This window comes from Haliotis rubra, unplaced genomic scaffold (assembly GCF_003918875.1).
Source record: "Haliotis rubra isolate DU_JTF1 unplaced genomic scaffold, ASM391887v1 Scf610, whole genome shotgun sequence".
Lineage (NCBI taxonomy): Eukaryota > Metazoa > Mollusca > Gastropoda > Lepetellida > Haliotidae > Haliotis > Haliotis rubra.
In genome coordinates this window covers 257,110-276,225 of record NW_025767314.1, presented here as the reverse complement: position 1 = coordinate 276,225, position 19,116 = coordinate 257,110, and the positions used below count along the sequence as shown (strand labels likewise).

The 19,116-nt window shown below is 38.0% G+C and overlaps 2 protein-coding genes across 2 annotated transcripts; one reads left to right on the top strand and one right to left on the bottom strand.

Moving 5' to 3' along the window:
• The first annotated feature begins 987 nt into the window (after positions 1 to 987).
• Positions 988 to 7,539, top strand: LOC124255876 (arylsulfatase B-like). The gene is made up of 14 exons (XM_046689819.1): positions 988 to 1,140; positions 1,278 to 1,389; positions 1,634 to 1,685; positions 2,426 to 2,529; positions 2,808 to 2,914; positions 3,048 to 3,112; positions 3,276 to 3,377; positions 3,942 to 4,005; positions 4,397 to 4,494; positions 4,965 to 5,101; positions 5,551 to 5,609; positions 5,738 to 5,861; positions 6,312 to 6,454; positions 7,120 to 7,539. The coding sequence occupies exons 1-14, from the start codon at positions 1,044 to 1,046 to the stop codon at positions 7,290 to 7,292; spliced, it is 1,437 nt and encodes a 478-aa protein (XP_046545775.1). The 5' UTR covers positions 988 to 1,043; the 3' UTR covers positions 7,293 to 7,539.
• Positions 7,540 to 13,272: 5,733 nt separating this feature from the next.
• LOC124255870 lies at positions 13,273 to 14,487 on the bottom strand. Its single transcript, XM_046689814.1, has one exon. The coding sequence runs from the start codon at positions 14,485 to 14,487 to the stop codon at positions 13,273 to 13,275; it is 1,215 nt and encodes a 404-aa protein (XP_046545770.1).
• Positions 14,488 to 19,116: the final 4,629 nt, after the last annotated feature.

The window sequence follows — 19,116 nt, the reverse complement described above, 5'->3', positions numbered from 1 at the left end:
ATACGGGCTATAGATCGCCAACAACTGAAGGTAGATCACCATACTAGGGCCCATGGGGACTTACATTACGTTTGCTACCTGCATGAACCCCAGCTGGATTTACAGCATCCCTTCAGCCATTGGCGTTGATGCTTAGATTTAGCCATACATTAAAAACACAAAAAACTACGATTAAAAACCTGGTACACTTAAATTGACTTGAAATGTTTTGGGACTTATGTACCCTCGCAGGAGGACAATAAATTTACGCTACTTCAACCCCCTTTGAGGGTACAGTCACTTACAATCTCAGTTACTCATTCAAACTACCAATAATAAAATATGTATCTATTTATAAATCAACTTAACAAATCTAATTCTTTTAAAAATGCAATAATTAAATGAGAACTGACATTATTAAAAAGATTCTTCATAGTTAATTTTGAAATAGTAAGAAAGAGAAACGTGGTCCAGCATGACGCACATGTGTCTCTGTGTAATCTCGAGTGATCCTTTCATGGACAATGTGCAATGGCGTTCATTTTCAAAGATGATCCTTCTTCTGACTACTGATTAAAGCGCTAATATCCTATGATATCCTCCGTTTTAATATGTGTAATGATTCCCTGCTATCCTTTGACTTGAGAACAGGCCCAGAATATCCTACTGAATATGTATTGCTTGAACATACTGTAAGTCTCCACATTTTTCCCTTTTGAAAGAGTGCAAATGTCCACAACAACAATGGCCGCATGTTTTCTTTATCTAACATAATTGTATGTCGCAGTGGTGGTTACCCGTCTGGAGACTGGTGAGAGAACTGAAGAGAAAAAATGGTTAAATTTTACATGAAAATTGTACGAAATGTACATCGTTTGCCAAATGTCATTTAAACTGTATAAACGTTTCTTTCGTCATTGTGACTGAGCAATGAATTTCACAAATTCCTGAGTATGCAGGTCAGGTCTGAGATATAGATAGGCTTTATCAGTACAGGCTTCTAAAACACTACGTGTAGGCAGATAATATAATGCAGTCTCATTTCTGTTGAATAAGCAAACGTGATGGGGGTTCGACAGCTCCTAGCTCTGTTCCTGTCTTTCGTATCACTGTCATCGGCACAGCGTCCTAACATCGTTTTTATTGTAGCAGATGATTTAGGTGAGAGTTAACATTGGCGGCGCGCGAACTGCAAACTTAAATTATATGTCACTCTCAATGTGTCCTATTGCAAAATAATGATATTACTACCGTACTATATGAACAGTGTTTTCAGGGAAATCTCTGTGTTTGCGCAGGCTGGAATGATGTTGGTTTCCGGAACCCTGACATGATAACCCCAAACATCGACAAACTGGCTACAGACGGAATCATCTTCAATAATGCATACGTCCAGCCTCTGTGCAGCCCGTAAACTCGTGTTATTGAACTTCACTCTCTTTGTATAAGAAACATACGAGATGTAACAAAATACTTTATCTCACACAAGTCAGGATAAACATTCACATAACCTTCTAGAGTAATTTGACATATATTACAGTTTTTAATTGCCGGCTCAAATGGATTTAAATATTCCTGTACACTGTATATATATATCAAAACAAAGCCCTGCAGAATTATGTTCTTCAGTTGACTATGTAACTCACTATTTCAGATCTCGGACCGCCTTTATGAGTGGAATGTATCCTTTCCATGCAGGCATGCAGGTAATTATGTCGTTTATTTAAAAATATTAGGATATATATATATATAATTGTACATATTATGATACATGTAAGATATCCATGAAAACATGCACTTTGTTATCAGATACATTATCTAGCTATTTAAGGGTAAAATCTTCCACTCATTGTTCGATGGGAACTGTCTGACATTTGTTTAGTCTCACCTTTCACGATTTTGTGTTAAACTTGTCACTTTTTCGTGTTAAATATTGAAAGTTGCTATGCCTGTTTATACATGGATTAATTACCAGTTAGCACCAATTAATTACTGGTTTCCCCTTGTTGTTATCTTATCACTGTTGTTTTACATGTACATATATTATGGGCTTCCAAGGTTTTTTCATTCATCAGATGAAGGCGTAAGAATATTCCCAGAAACATCGTGTTCCTGGACCTAGACTCACGTGTCTATGTGAAAATAGTTTTGAATTTATATCACCTGTGAGCATATAGAAAGGTCTAACAAAGACAGATTCTTATATTCAGCATAAAGAAAGTTCTAACAAAGACAGATTCTTATATTCAGCATAAAGAAAGTTCTAACAAAGACAGATTCTTATATTCAGCATATAGAAAGTTCTAACAAAGACGAATTGTTATTCAGCATATAGAAAGTTCTAACAAAGACAAATTCTTATATTCAGCATATAGAAAGTTCTAACAAAGACAAATTCTTATATTCAGCATATAGAAAGTTCTAACAAAGACAAATTCTTATTCAGCATATGGCACTAAACCGTGACCAGACAGTGTGTGTGCCCCTCAACTATACATTCCTCCCCCAGGAACTAAAGAAACTCGGCTATGCAACGCACATAATCGGAAAGTAAGCATTATACTACACAACGGCACGAAAACCGTATTAGATATGCAAGGAATAATAAAAACAAAGATGTACAATGGATGCAATACTTAAATCTTTATTTGATCTTTCTCATGGATTGTTGTCATTCTATATGAACGTAAGTGGATTCATTCATGTATGCTATCGTGACTTCTGGGTTTAAAGGGCGGGGGCAGTTTCCAGATACCCCGAAGAACGCATCTGAGTACCCTCACTGTTATTTTGAAGCTTCTTAATTGTCATGAGCACTATTATTTCAGATGGCATCTTGGGTATTGCAAGTGGGAGTGCACTCCAACGTACCGAGGCTTTGATACTTTCTTTGGTTATTATAATGCCGCTGAAGACTACTTCACTCACTCTACTGGTGGGTATGATTCTACTTGGTAGTATTGCATCTTCCATTGGTTACGTGTATTTAAAACATTCACGTTGAACCGTGATGTATGATAGTTTAAGCAGATGTTGAATTGTTAAAATATTTCATTTTCTTTCATCAGGGGATAACTTGGACTTCAGGGATAATAAGCTTCCAGCAAGAAACTATACTGGAGAATATTCTGCTGTAAGTATTATGCAGGTTGACACTGCACAAACCTCAGCTTACAATTGTTTTACTTATCACGATTATATTTTAAAAATGCACATATTCTGTGATATATGAACTTCCCAAGGGAGTCCTTTCTTTTTCGGCCATTGCATTAGTTGATATTTATCATGTATTTCAGAACACATTTGGCCAGAGAGCCGTTGACATCATCCATCGTCATGATGTATCACAGCCGCTGTTTATGTACCTCCCGTATCAGAGCGTACATGCTCCTATTGAGGTAATGAAAGGCTCTGTTTTGATATTCCGCACCTGTTTGCGTCGACATCCTTTCCGGAAACAGGAAGTCTGTTCTCACTTTGTTACCAGTTCAATTTGTGTTGACGCTGTTTTCTGAGGAGCCCCATATATGTCTGTTTTCACGATTGAATAAATTCCGTACAAAATCAGTGATACATACATGACTGATTAGAAGTAGATACAGATTAATTCATGAAAAAAGTTAGGATGATATCCGTTTGTTGTTTATATGCATTTATCTTACCTCACACATAAATGTCGCCTTCTGATTGGAAATAATCGAAGAGTGCTGAGGCAATGTACCCCGCTTACAAGCGAGTAACATTTCAATGTACCCCGCTGTCAATGGCAACTCATTTGGTACTTCGTGGTAGTAATTATTTATCTCGAATAACACTGAATCACGTATGATGTACGGACATTACCAATGTTTTGCTAATGCAAATCGATGGAAGGGAGATAACTCTAAATCTGTTTTTCTTGTCTGCAAAATCTAGCGATGGCTACAAAACAACTTATAATATATCTACGTTGGATGTTACAGGTACCAAAGAAGTACGAGGATATGTATCCGAATGTGATTAACGAAGGGCGACGAAAGTACAGTGGTATGCACGTTAATTTCTGTCGTTTTCGTTACAATCTATTATCTGTGAAATCTTAGAAAACCATATAAGTAAGTTTGATAAAGACAGAATAACAATATATGGATGACCAACGTCTTTATTACAGTGAGAGCGACGTTTCGATGAAGGTTCTAACACCATTATCAAGCAAGCACTGAAAGCAACGATTCCGTGTAGCTTCTAACACTGTTATCAATTTTGGTCATCATACTTTATGATATTTTTAACCCTCCTTACTGCTCCAACTTCTAAATGCCTCTCAAAGAAGTAGGTTTGTATTACTTCTGACCAGCCTATAGCTCACAAACCGTGACGTACATATGCATCTGTCAAACTGTTTAAAACACGTGTAAACTAAATTCATTTCCAACAGGAATGGTGTCTGCACTGGATGAGGCAGTTGGAAATGTTACCAAAGCTCTGAAGGATCGGGGATTATTTAAAAATACTCTGATTCTATTCACTGCAGATGTAAGTTTAGTTTCAGTGTCAATAGGGGGAACTTAAGATCCATTTTGTACAGAATGATGCTCGAACACAGAGTTCAGTGGAGAGCTTTGTGAATTGTGACTAATTGTAATCAGCCTTACTTGTTCTTTACCTACCTATAACCAACATAATTATATGAGATTTTGTCACTCTGCAAAAGCATTTTTTATTCGTAGTTAATAATGATCAAATCATGGATTCTGCAATTTGATCACGAAAAAGGGAAACACACTCATACAACCATTCAGGTCTTGATTATACATTAGGAATATCATTTATTTTCCATTACAATGGTGCGAATCAGGAATATGTCGAAGAATCACGCTTATCTCATGTAATGACGATGTAAATACATTTTTGGAAAAAATTAGGGTATTTTTTTCTGGTGAGTTATGTTTTATCCAACTGCTATCCATGTCAGACTCCCGTGTAATAAACCTTTCATCATTCAGAATGGAGGCCACCTCCAAGCGTATTCCAACAACTGGCCTCTAAGAGGTGGGAAGTACACGATCTGGGAAGGGGGCACGAAGGGGGCATCCTTCATGTATGGTGCTGGGCTCCAGAAGACTGGGACGACATATGATGGGTAACACCATGGAATATATTCAGAACAGTCAAAAATCGTATTTAGGAAGTATGAAGAGTAAAAGTCCAAAATATTTTGAAATATAACATACCACAGATTACACACATGTAATCCCACTTAACTTTCGATGACATTCTAGTTTATTTAATATGCATTCTATATTACACCCCTGTTATACCCCTAAGGAGGATGTATACGTAGGTCTTTGAATGGCATTTAGAAACGGTACACAATGTTATACGGAAGGGTGTTTTATGTGTGTCAACGTCTTTATTATGAGGAACACAACGTTACCGAGTATATCCTTACTCCTTCATCATTCACCAGATGACATCCATAAAACTCTCTTCCTCTTGCTGTATATGTAAACTACAAGTAAGGGATATGTTGTTGTCAGACTTTCGTCATGTAGGTTTTTCTCTGTCTTAATCCCTACTGTCTCCACATAGGATGATCCACGCTGTCGACTGGAAGCCCACTTTATTGTCTGCTGCTGGGGGAACTCCAGGTAAAGAAATTCTCATTTACAAAATAACACTTTAAATAAACAATTCTTTTGTAACCACAGTGACTAACATGCAGATTCAATATTTTTGTTCAATAAACTGTTTTCATAAATATCACACATGGGCACAGAAACAACCATTGATGGAATGAGCCAGTGGGATTCTATTCGAAATGGCCTCCCATCATCTAGGACGGAGTTCATCTACAACATCGACTACTTTGAATTTCCGGAGGAAGGGCATGCTGCAATTAGGTATTTGAAGGTGTTTTGTACTTCATTTAGGTTATTGGTAAACTGTGAACTGTCTGTACGATTTACATCAATGATTACATCAATATTTCCAGTTAATATCAGTTGCCACTGCACTGATACCCGTGAAGCTCCGGCATAGAATTGGTCTTCAGTAACTCATGCTTGTCGTAAGAGGCGACAAACGGGATCGGGTGATCAGGCTCGCTGACTTGGTTGACACATGTCATCGTATCCCAATTGCGTCGATCGATGCTCATGCTGTTGATCACTGGATTGCCTGGTCCAAATTCGATTACTTACAGATCACCGCCAAATAGCTGGAATATTGCTAAGTGCGGCGTAAAACAACAACAACACCCGAACAACATGCCACTGTCTTCAATACAGTTGTGAACTGTAAAGCAATAAGATGGCAATTTGATTTTGAGGTGTGTTCATGTTGTGTATCAGGGTAGGAGACTATAAGCTGATTCTGGGGTACCCTGGAGATCCTGATGGCTGGCACAAACCCATGAACAGAACTGAAGATGACATCTATGAAGAAACAGTTTACTTCACAGGCGATGACCCAGTTCAAATTTTCAACATTCGAGGTACGGAATTGATTACCGTAAATGTGGAAGGTTATGTATTTTTCAAAGATCTCCGAAGTGGTTAGCAAAAAATACCCTGCACCACTTATATTTACTGCTGCAAACACTACCTCACTGTGTCTTTGGATTGGCTTCGTGTTTATGATCGAACCATAATGGTATACACTAGGGATAGCTATCAATATAGATCGTAGAGATTAAATATCGATTGATTATCGATAAATATCGGAGCCTAAAACTCTTTAGACAAAAATGTCTAAAATACATTTTTAATTTTGCATCACTGGTGACGGGTGACGTTTTTGTATTTATCATAAAACAACATAACATAATTTAGAAGCAGACTATGAATAAAGTTCTAAATTTGTTTTTAGTTTAGAAAATTATACCTGTTTTCTATCATTATCGATAACATAATTTTCATATCGATTTTCATTAATAATCCTCCTATCCACGATATTCCGATTATCGATCATTTTAGCCAGCTCTAGTGTACACTGGATACCTATCAAAATCAACATGTGATTTTCAAGACCTTTAGATTTTCCTCATCCCACCCAGTTCTTTGATCATTTGGAAATTCCAAAATGAACGCAGCATTGTGATGAGTGCTTCCTGCTTGTAAAACTGTTTTTCCCTACACAAATATTCTGACACACATCCAGAGGATCCTACTGAGCACAACAATCTTGCACAAATGATGCCGGATATGGTGGCGAAGTTGCGAGCCAGGTTTGAGGAGTACAAGAAGACTATGGTGCCAGCCAATTATCCCGATGGCGATCCAGCTTCTGACCCAAGAAACTTTGGAGGTGTTTGGAGCCCTGGGTGGTGCTAGTCAGATGTACGTTGTCAAGATATTGATCATGTTGTACTACTAAAATCTGTACTCTGTAAGCATAGTCATAATGAATGAAAATATGTCACAAATCCATATTAATGTTGCTTCATGATGGAAGTATTGTATCAAACCACAGACAGCGAAACGGAAGCCTTAATACAATCTCCAGTTGTAGATTATTGTAATAATTTTGGATAAAAGAATCGTTACCTTATTTAACATATAATAAATATTCCGTGTGTAATCTGTGTTCTGAAATTCATTCTTGATGACTTAACTAATTAAAACTGTGTCTTTGGTTGTATTGGGAGTTATCCATCGTTGGCTACGCAATTTTCACCCTGATACCCACCCCCAAAACCGTTACACGTTGCTCATGAGTAGATTGTCAACAAAAGACAGTAAACAACTAGAATATCACAGATGTGGATTATAAACCGGTATGTAACTAGTATATGGATGAAAAATACTTTGAATGACTTGGGATTCACGTGGAACATTTTTTCGCTTCTGAACTCGTTTAGAAGGTGAAGCCACAAACACTCATAGCTATTTATTCATTTTGACATATTGAAATTCACTTACTAATAATAATTAGTAATTAAATCAATTTATAATTAATTTTATAAATTATAGGTCAAGGTCAAGTCAAGCTATGACACGGGTAGCGAAGATACATAGCGTTCACTGACATGAACAAACCCGGGCCTTGAACTAAAATCATCCGACCATGCACAAAAAAAAGGCTCTACACAGAGTGAATTACCTTATAGTCAAGAAAAGGGAGGTAATCCAGCAGAACCTGACCTAACCGACATTATGAGCGCTCTTCAGCGCATGAGACAAAATTTGAGAATCGCTTGAAAACATCCGGTCAGGAGTTACAAAGCAGCAACAAGAGTACGTAAGTGAATTTGAAACAGTGCGGCAAGAAAACCGTGTGCTCAGAGAAAAGGTTGGTAAGTTAGAAGATTCGCTTAAAAGAAACAATGTGATCATTATGGGAATTCAGGAAAATGAGGGAGAATCGTGGATGGAAGCAGAAGATAAAGTAAGAACCTATCTAGAAAATGAACAAGGAATTGAAAATGCCACGAACGATGAACAGGTTCAGGACACTCCTAGAAACAAGGATAATGGGTCATTCCGCTGATTATCCCTAAAAATAGGGATGGAACTAGCCCACTTTGGGGATAAAAACGTGCGTTTTGCTCGCCCGCGGTCTTCCACTACACTGGCGAGCAATGGTATGTTGACATTTTGCACCACGTGCGTTCACGTGAACACCGAGTTATCCATAGAAACTGGGAATTTACCGCACTTTGGTCGACTTGTCCGAAACAAATATGACCTGCCTCGCCATTTTGCACATTAATGCCCGTCAACATTCATATTAAAAGCTCGTATGTACATTAATGTCACTCACCTAGTTGAACGATGTCTCCCCTCTGCACACAACCCAACACTTCCGCAAAGGGACGTAATGATGAGTCACCCCTCGATTTCAGTAGAATCTACTGCTCCTGGCGTTCTTTGTTACCGCCAGAAGACGATTGCTTGTTGTGCCTGTTTGCCAACATGTGAAACTTGTTTTAAAGTACCACTGATATAGCTACAAGATAACCAGAATTCGACCAGAATAGATACTACGAGTATACTCGTTGAGGCAGTCAGCGTGTTAAAAGATAAGTTTTCCTGTTGACAGCTTATATAACCTGAGTGAGTGAGTGAGTGAGTTATTATTTAACGTCACATCGGCAATATTTCAGCCATATCGTGACGAGAACATTTGATATTTGAAATAAAATATATGTATATTATAAAACACCTGCCGACGAAGGACAGTAAAACAACTAGAGTATCACAGATATACATGTAAAACTAGTAATTTAATCTAAAACATTTTAACTATAGAGGACAACACAATATAAAAATGGGCTATAGATTGCTACCAACTGAAGGTAGATCACCATGCTAGGAACCATGGGGACTTACATTACTTTTGCTACCTGCATGGATCCTAGCTGGATTTACACCATCCCTTCAGCCGCTGGCGATTGTAGGAAAATTTAGCCAACAGTTAAAATAACAAAAATACTACGTTTAAAATGTGATAATTTATATTTTACTTTGAAAGTTTTGGGACTTACGTACCCTCTCAGGAGGACAATAATTTTACGCTACGTCAACCCCCTTTGAGGGTACAGCCACTAACAATCTCAGTGACTAATTTAAATTACCAATAATAAAATATTTATCTATTTACAAATCAGTTAACAAATCTAATTCTTTTAAAAATTCAACTATTAAATGATAATTAACATTATAAAAAAGATCCTTCAATGTTTTGACATTAAAATACTTATCCCTTGTGATGGAATATTCAACACAGTCAAGCAGGACATGCTTGACCGTCATTCTTTCATCACAAGGGATACAAAACGGAGGATCCTCACCTTTTAATAGGTACTCATGAGTATATCTTGTGTGGCCAATACGACATCGTCGTATGATGACCTCTTCAAATCTGGACTGACAACCCAAGTAGGTGTAACCAATATAGGGTTTTATTTCATGTAATTTATTTATACCTACTTGGGTGTCCCACTTCTTCTGCATCAGATCACGGATGTAGGTTCTAATGCTTGCTTTGTAATCAGAGTAAGGAATAAGAAGTGGTGTCACAGATTTGTTGAGTGCTGCCTTTGCAGCAAGATCGGCCATTGTATTCCCAGAAATACCAACGTGACTGGGTAACCAACAGAGGACGATGTCGCATTGGCCAGTTGCAAGATCATTATATAATTCTATAATTTCTATTAAAAGTGGATGTTTACAAGAAATATTTTTAATCGCCTGAAGGCAAGACAGAGAGTCAGAAAAGATTATGTATTGTTTATATTTAGGGTGTCTATTTATATATTTGAGAGCTGTTAGGATTGCGTTTGCTTCAGCTGTGAAAATTGAACTGTCATTGGGTAATCTGGAAGATATTGTTCTGGACCCAATGACAGTGGCACAAGCAACCGCGCCACCATCCTTGGACCCATCTGTAAATAAGGATTTATATGTATTATAGTTATTCTTTAATTGATTATATACTTGTTTATATTGTAAGTCATTACTTTCTGATTTTTTTAAATTTAGTGAGTGTTAGGTCGACTTGTGGCCTAACCAATTGCCAAGGAGGAGAAGAAAGAAGACGGGAAGGAGATATATTCTCCAACTCAATGCCAGCAGCAGAAATATATTGTTGGATTCTTATCCCAAGAGGTGGGACAAGTGAAGGTTTTTTTATTATACAAGTCCTCATAAAGAGGATTAAAAACGCAAGTGTGAGCAGGGTTGGATTCATTAGAATATAACTTTGTGATATATTGTAGGGACAATTTGATACGGCGGAGTTTTAAAGATGGCTCATCGGCCTCAACGTAGAGACTGTCAATGGGAGAGGTTCTGAAAGACCCAAGACAAAGTCTTAGACCCTGGTGATGGATAGAATCAAGTAGTTTGAGGTTGCTTTTACAGGCCCCACCATATACGATAGAGCCGTAATCAAGCTTCGAGCGGACAAGTGATCTGTAAAGGTGTAGGAGCGTAGCTTGATCCCTTCCCCACCTTGAATTAGACACGACTTTCAATAAATCGAGTGCCTTCAGGCATTTAGTTTTCAGGGATTTGATATGCGGAAGAAAAGTTAAATGGGAGTCGAAAATGAGACCTAAGAACTTGGCCTCTTTTACAACCTTGATGGGAGTGCCATTTAAAAACAGTTCTGGGTCTTTATGTGGTTTATATTTACGGCAGAAATGTATGCAATTAGTTTTATATTTAGAAAATTTAAAGCCGTTTTCAAGACACCATTTATTTATTTTGTTTAAACACAACTGTAGTTGCCGTTCAATGGTATGCATATTCTTACCGCGACAAGAAATATTAAAATCATCCACAAAAAGTGATCCATCAATTGAATCATTTAAAACCTTTGACAAACTGTTAATCTTGATACTAAATAAAGTGACAGACAAAATACTGCCTTGAGGGACACCCTGATCCTGATTATAATGGTCAGACAGGGTTGAACCCACTCGGACTTGAAATTGCTTGTCTTTTAAAAACTGTGAAATAAAAAGAGGTAAACGACCCCTTAAACCAAAATCATGTAAATCCTTTAAAATGCCATGCTTCCAGGTGGTATCGTACGCTTTCTCGAGATCAAAGAAGATCGATACAGCATGTTGTTTATTTACTATTGCATTTTTGACAAAGGATTCTAAACGTACCAAATGATCAATGGTACTACGATTTTTCCTAAAACCACATTGAATATTTGTAATGAGGTTATTGGTTTCAAGATACCATGTTAATCGATTGTTTACCATTCGTTCCATGGTTTTACAGACACAACTCGTTAAAGAGATTGGTCTGTAATTAGACGGATCAGTATGATCCCGGCCAGGTTTTGGAATGGGGACTACAATGGCATTACGCCAGGAAGTTGGGAAATTCCCTGTAGTCCATATCATATCAAATATATTGAGCAGTGTTTCCAAACACGATTCGGGCAAATGCTTTAGGAGCTGATAGTGGACATCATCAGCCCCTGTAGCTGTATCATGAGCTTGCTCAAGAGCGGTATGTAGCTCATGGAGTGAAAATAATTCATTATAATCTTCACCATTGTCGGAGTTAAAATTGATTCTTTTCTTCACCTGTTGTTTCTGGTGTTTTTGAAACTCAGGGACATAATTTGATGATGAAGAATGTTTGGCAAGCGTTTCGCCAAGTTTATTTGCTATGTCAGTTTTATGAGTTAAGAGTCTATCGCCATCCTTCAGATGGTGCACAGTAGATTTGGAACCTTTGCCCTTTATTCTTTGGACCATGTTCCACACCTTGGACATAGGTGTACGTGAATTTATTTTGGAAACATAGTTCCTCCAAGACTGACGCTTATTCTGTTTAAATGCGCGTCGAGCCTTGGCATTTAAAATTTTAACTTTGTCTAAATTATGGACAGTAGGATGTTTGCGAAAAAACTTTTCAGCTTTCTTCCTACTTTTTCTGGCCTGTTTACACTCATTAGTAAACCATGGTTTACGAATATGTGGAATTGCAGAGGACTTGGGGATAGTGTGGTCAGCAATGTCATTGAGCATACCGGAAAACAGCTGTATAGGATCTTCAATGTTCTGAAATAGGTCATACTTCAAGCGTTCAACACACAGAGTCTCATACAATGACCAATCAGCCCTGGCGAAGTTCCTTCTTGATAAAGGTGGATCATCACCAGGGTTAATTGTTTTGAGAATGGTTGGGAAATGATCACTCCCACACAGGTCATCATGGACCATCCATTCAAATTCATTATATAACGTTGAGTCGGTGAGTGACAGATCCAGGGAAAAATATGATCCCGTAGCTGGATGTAGGTAAGTGGCTGAGTCGTCATTGAAAATACATAAATTGTTATCGGAAATTAATTCCTCAAGGATTTTACCTTTAGTATTAATGTGGGCACTTCCCCAAAGCGGGTTGTGTCCGTTAAGATCGCCCATGATGAGGCATGGCTTCGGAAGTTGATCATACAGGTTTTGAAGATCTGATTGTTGAATAGTAGAAGAAGGGGGGATATACAAACTGCACAGTGTTAAGGCAATGCTCAAAGTCAGACGAACAGCGACAGCCTGGAGATTGGTATGAAGGGAAACAGGGCTATGGATAATACCCTGCCGTACCAAAATTGAAGCACCTCCAGTTGCTCTTTCTCCTTGAGGAGAGAAACAGTGATAATCAATATATTGTCGTAAATTAAAAGTGTCTGTAGACTTTATATATATGTCTCCTGAAGACATAATGCTGCCGGTCGAAAATCCTGTATCAGTAAGTGTATCTCATTGAAATTATTTTTCAGACCTCTACAATTCCACTGAATTAAAGAGTTATAACTCATGTTGATGGTGGCAGTACTGGGGATCTACTTTTCCAGTCCGAGGCGACTTGCTTCTGTCGCGTGCACGCGGATGAGGGAGATATCCATATCTTCCAGTATCTCATATGTATTATGAACCTCAAGAGAGGAAACATGAGAAGATTCAACATTCTGGAGTGCTCTGATCTTTTTTAGTCTCTTTTTTTCTTTGGCAGTTAACTTTACTGTGTCAGGCTCAGTTTCTGGTTCAGTCTGAGACGAAGATGTAGAAACTGACTGATTTCTCTGGGGGGAGACATCAAGGATAACCTGTTTATCCTTGACCCACGAGATGTCAGTCTGGCACGATATTGAAGAAGTAACAATTCTAGGGGGTGGAGTTGAGGAAGAAATTGCTGCCGAGTAAGTTTTAACTGAAGAAGACGGAGCTGCTGTAGATTGGACAAGTAATTTGGCTTCTGAGTATGTGATGTTTTTGGTATGCTTTATTTTCAAGATTTTTGACTCATATTCAAAAGTTGGACAAGACTTGGAGGAAGCCATATGCTCTCCTTTGCAGTTAGCACATTTCAAATCATGTGTGCACTCGGAGCTGTCATGTGCTCCACTGCAACGGCAACATACTGCCTCCTTGCCACGACAGAACTTGGCCCCATGACCAAACTTTTGACATTTGAAGCATCGAAGCGGATGTGGTACATAAACATCCACGCCGATATTGAAGTATCCTGCTTTGATACATTTTGGTATAACTGGGAAAGAAAAGGTAAATAGATAAGTATGCGTTTTCACAATATTGCCATCTTGAGTTTTCCTTGTGAAACGTTTGACCTGTGTTACTCCTTGGTTTTTCAGTTCTGCAGCTATCTCTTCCTCGCTCATGTCAGTCAGACAACGAGCTAGATCCCTTACAATGCCTCTGCTCGAGTTCAGTGTCTTGTGCACTGAAACAACAACCTGTGTATTAACAAACTGCTGTAAACCAAGCAGATTGACAGATTGCTGCCTCCTTACACATTCCACTAAAATGGAACCGTTTCGAAGGCGTGTGACATTTTTCACTTCTCCGCAGGCACTTTGAATGCCTTTGGAGATAGCAAATGGATTTAATTTCAATGGGTTTCCATCCGAAGATGATATCACAATGAACCGAGGCCAAGCATCTGTAATGTCAGAAGGAACATCTTCATCGGATGAAGAAGAGTCTACATGACGACGTTTATTTGTCTTGCTAGAACCAGAAGAATTTGTTTGAGACATGGTGTGGTAATATAATTCAGCATCCCTGCTCCCCACCCGCCACGGAGTGTCAACAAGGACGATGTCGCAGTGGAAGCCAGCCTGCAACAACAGGGATACAGAGATGTTATACTCCAGCAAATATAGACGTGAAAAGCTATGAGATCCAAAAGAATATGTGTCAGGCTGGTTCGGCCCATAACACTATTCCCAAGAAATATAGATTTTAGAGGTCTTTATAGCCAGATTGGCCCATGAGCCACCGCCTTCTGGCATGGGACTCTAAGCAGTGTAATATTTCAACAATTTGTTCAATAGAATTCGGAAAAGCCAAACCACATAATCACAGAAAAATGTGCAAAATTTCTTACCATGCACAGGGCACGGCGTGACCAGCCGATTGGTAGAACCGGGCCAGTTCTACCACCCGTCTAGGTGAAGTAAGGGGCAAAGTGGTGTGTTGGGCAACAGGAACACCTGGTCCTGGTTCCAGTGCCCTCAACCACCAGCCTCCCGTCCTCCACCGACACAGGGGCGCAACCCACGGCAAACAGGTTGGTGGACCAAATATCCCCCCGGGGTCCACTACGGGGGGTTGAAGGGCTCTTAGCGTGACCCAGCACCCACCACGAGGAGGTGGCCCTTCACGGGTGCCTATATAACCTGAGAAATTTAACATTTTGTATATTTTCTTTTTGATGATTTCCTCAGATTTTAGAAAGCAGCAAATGTAAGATATTCTGACATAATCCTCCTGGAAGGTCACATGGTTTTCTTTATAGAGAATAGCAAAAGTGATAAATATCGAGGTGGCCGTCACTTGGTGCATGCTGCAACTGAATCAGGATTGTGGCAAGTTAGTATTATGGAGTCATACCTAGAACAAGCATTTCACATCACTTGGTGGATGCTGCAACTGAATCAGGATTGTGGCTAGTTAGTATTATGAAGTCAAAACCTAGAACAAGCATTTCACAATTACTGTCATGAATATATTTTTAAACCATGAAATACACAATGCCATTTCAGAAAGTGGTCAAATGTAACATATGTTATATTTGGGATTACACTTTCTTAGTAAAGTACAGATTCTAGTACTTTTTGGTTGAGTCCCATTCGGGATTCGAACCCACACCCTCAGAGTCAGGCACCTAATCGCCAGCACACAAAGTCAGACGCCTAGACCGCTCAGCCACAATATATGAATGAAGATACATTATTATTGGTTGATGTTGTTGACCAACTACCATTGTTTGTTTTGTCAGTCAGAGCAGACAATATCTGACGCGCGATCATGAAGGTAAAGATCAGAATAAAGAGGAACACAATTGGCGTTCATAAGAATTTTTGACTAAATATTACATGGTTTTCACAAGCACTCTACCAGGAAAAGTCCCACACGTTGCACCTGTAACGACAGCACTCCAAATCAAGTCGTCCACAAAACACATGGGAACTTATATTTCGTAATAAATTCAGAACACATTTGTTCCAATGTTATTCTGAGAAAAAGCTTCAAACAAAGTAGTCATAGTGTTACATGTTGATTCTCGAGTTGAAACTAAAATGTTAAAGGTGATCCCAGCATACGGCCATGAAAGAACTCGATTTGAAACAACAAAAGAAGTGTGCTGTAATTATCACTTGTATTCCAAAGTCCATGTAGTACACCGTTCACAAATCACTAATAATACATGAAAGACAGAGAATGCCCCGGAATATAGAGTGATCACACAAAATGCTGGTCGTGTTCCTTGGGTTGCATCCCGATCCAGATCATTCTGTCTGAATCTGGAATAGGTCTATATATATCACATCACTGGCCTTTACTGAATCTACAGCTACAATGTATAACAATTAAAACATTGCTGCACAACGTATAACACCGACTTATATCAATAGAATCCGATTGAGGAATAACATTTGAAAACATATTGTCTGTTTAGCCAGTTATATATCTTAAATGATTAAAAACGTTTGACATATATTACGCAGTTTCAAATGTTAAATATGGTGGCGGCCAACAAACTCTCCTCTAACTGTACAGAACATAAATTGGATCTAAACTGGATTATGGCTGTTTTATATACGGTTCGTGTATTCACGTTTTACGCCATTATCACAAAGCAACTGTTATTATAGCATTTGTTAATTTTAAGAAAGCGTTTGACTCTGTGGACCATGTTAAGTTGCTTAAATGTCTTGGAAAACTTTGTTTAAACGGCAAAATTGACAGAATGAGACTAAATCCATGTATTCTAACTTGATAGCTTATGTTAAATGTAAAGATGGCCTGACTGATTTCTTTGATTGTCCTGTTGGAATTACACACGGTTGTGTTCTTAGTCCGAATCTCCTTCTTTATTAATGAATTGTCTCATAAAATACATGAATTGGGGAAACATTCAATTGTTTCCTGACATTGTTGAAATTTACTGTTGCTCTTTGCTGATCATGTGATATTAGTTTCTGATTCAGTTGTTGGATTATAAAATTAAATTAATATTTTAGCCTCTTATAGTGACGAATGTGGTCTTGCTGTTAATATGAACAAAACTAAAAGTGTTGTATTTCGTAGAAATGGACCCCTCTCTGAAAAAGAAATCTGGTTTTACAAAGGGGAAAAGCATTTCTATAGTATTTTGATTTGGGGATACATTAGATTACATGTTGTGGAAAAAGTACACGTACTTGCTTGTTTAAGGTTCTTAAATGTTTGATTGACTACAGCAAATGCCATGGTTTATGGAAAATGTGGACGCTATACGTGATTACTAACGTAAAATGTGTTCGATTCTGGATTAGAATTTTAAGAATGCCAGCACATCGGCTTCCCAAACTTGCTTCCAACATGCTACTGCACTATGATGATCTTGGTAAAGTCACATGAGTTTCTTATATCCGTATGCTACAATTCTCTCTTGGATTTGGACATATATGGCTGCCACTATCTGTGGAAAATGTAAATATGTTTATCACCGATTTTCGACAATGTTTGATTGATAACTTTCGGCAAGACAGGATGTCTACTTTAAGTGACAGTTCAAGTTATGCCCCCTATGTCTATTCTAAAGATACCTTAAAACTGGAAAAATATTATCCTGTCTTCAAGCTTAAAATATTAGAAATATAGTTGTTCGATTTAGACTTGGTCTTACAAATCTAATGATCAATAAAGGTAGAAAACATGATTTAGAAACGTCTTTACGATTGTGCTCTTTGTGTTGTTCTGGAGTTGAAGATGATTTCCATTTTATGTTTTGGTACCCAACGTTTAAGTCATTACGAATATAACATGTTGGCAAACATTATTGCCCAAATCATTTCAGATATAGCGTTTTCGCTAATCTATTGGCTACAAAAAATTAAGCAATTTGCATTGTATGTACATCACGCACTGAAACTTTGAAATTGTACTGTATGATTATTCTACCAGCATACTGAATGTTAATATCCATGTGTTAAATAATTGAATGGATGATACAGCAAAATAAGTAAGTTTACATATTGTATTTATGACTTGTATATAGGCCAATGGCCTTTCATGCAATAAACGCTTTGACTTTGAGCTTGACACTATACACCATCAAGGTCGCGGATGCATTTTGAACTATCCCTGTTGAAAGACTCTATGTTGAAGCCAATGGAGCCTTTGTTGATATCGGAAGGGTAAAACTGTCACTCCGAAAGGTTGAATTCCAAACAACCCAGTCTTGTTTTTAATCCTGTTCATGAAGATCTGCACAATTCGAAATATTTTATACCGCCTCTTGGAATAAGAGTGAGTGAGTGAGTTAAGATTTAAAGTCACATCGGCAATATTTCAGCCATATCGTGACTAAAACTAGTTCTAAGTTCATAATACATACATATAATAATATATAAAACCCTGTCGACGAAGGACAGTAAAACCACTAGATTATCACAGATTGAGTTACAACTAGCAACATATATCTTTAAAAGTAAAACATTATTTTTGGACAATACAATGTAAAAATGGGCTATAGGTCGCTCTTGGAATAAGAATTTAACATTTTTGCTGCATTTTTGAGCTCGGAAATAATTTCCCTTCCGCCTGATTTCTTCTCCCCTTTGGCAATTGGCCAGGGCAAAGGTGAATTTGATCTTATCTAAATTGTAGTATTCTGACACAGATCAAATATAATATCAACAAGAATATATTGAGTTGAGGAGGACTTACGATACGTATAAATCTGTATTTACAGATGGATCCAAGGATGCATTATAATCTTGATTCTGACCAATACGACATCGTCTTTTGTGAGTTGACCAGCCATTTTGGAATCACCTAAGACAATGGCGGAATCTACTGCTAAGGCTGCACTCAGCAAGTGACTCTACTTCTCATACCTTACGGTGATAATAAACCTGTTATTAGAAGTTGCATCCCTGATTTTATGACCACAACATATACACTCAGGAGTTTTTCCATCACAGCAGAGAGCTATTTGTATTGTGAGGATAGTCCATTTTGTATCCTTTGCAAAAGAAAGGATCTCGTACAGTCCTGCTTGACTGTATTTATCTTTCCATCAGAAGGGATAGCTATTTCAAATTAGTATCTGTGATTGAAACTAATGTTTTTTTAACCATTCATATTTTTGAAGGAGATTAAGCTTATTGATACAT

Excerpts from the sequence above, each read along its gene's own strand:
- LOC124255876 (XM_046689819.1), top strand. The coding sequence starts at position 1,044 with ATGGGGGTTCGACAGCTCCTAGCTCTGTTCCTGTCTTTCGTATCACTG. Across the intron at positions 2,530-2,807 it reads GCAACGCACATAATCGGAAA|ATGGCATCTTGGGTATTGCA; the intron begins GTAAGCATTATA and ends CTATTATTTCAG. Across the intron at positions 6,455-7,119 it reads TCAAATTTTCAACATTCGAG|AGGATCCTACTGAGCACAAC; the intron begins GTACGGAATTGA and ends ACACACATCCAG.
- LOC124255870 (XM_046689814.1), bottom strand. The coding sequence starts at position 14,487 with ATGTCTCAAACAAATTCTTCTGGTTCTAGCAAGACAAATAAACGTCGT.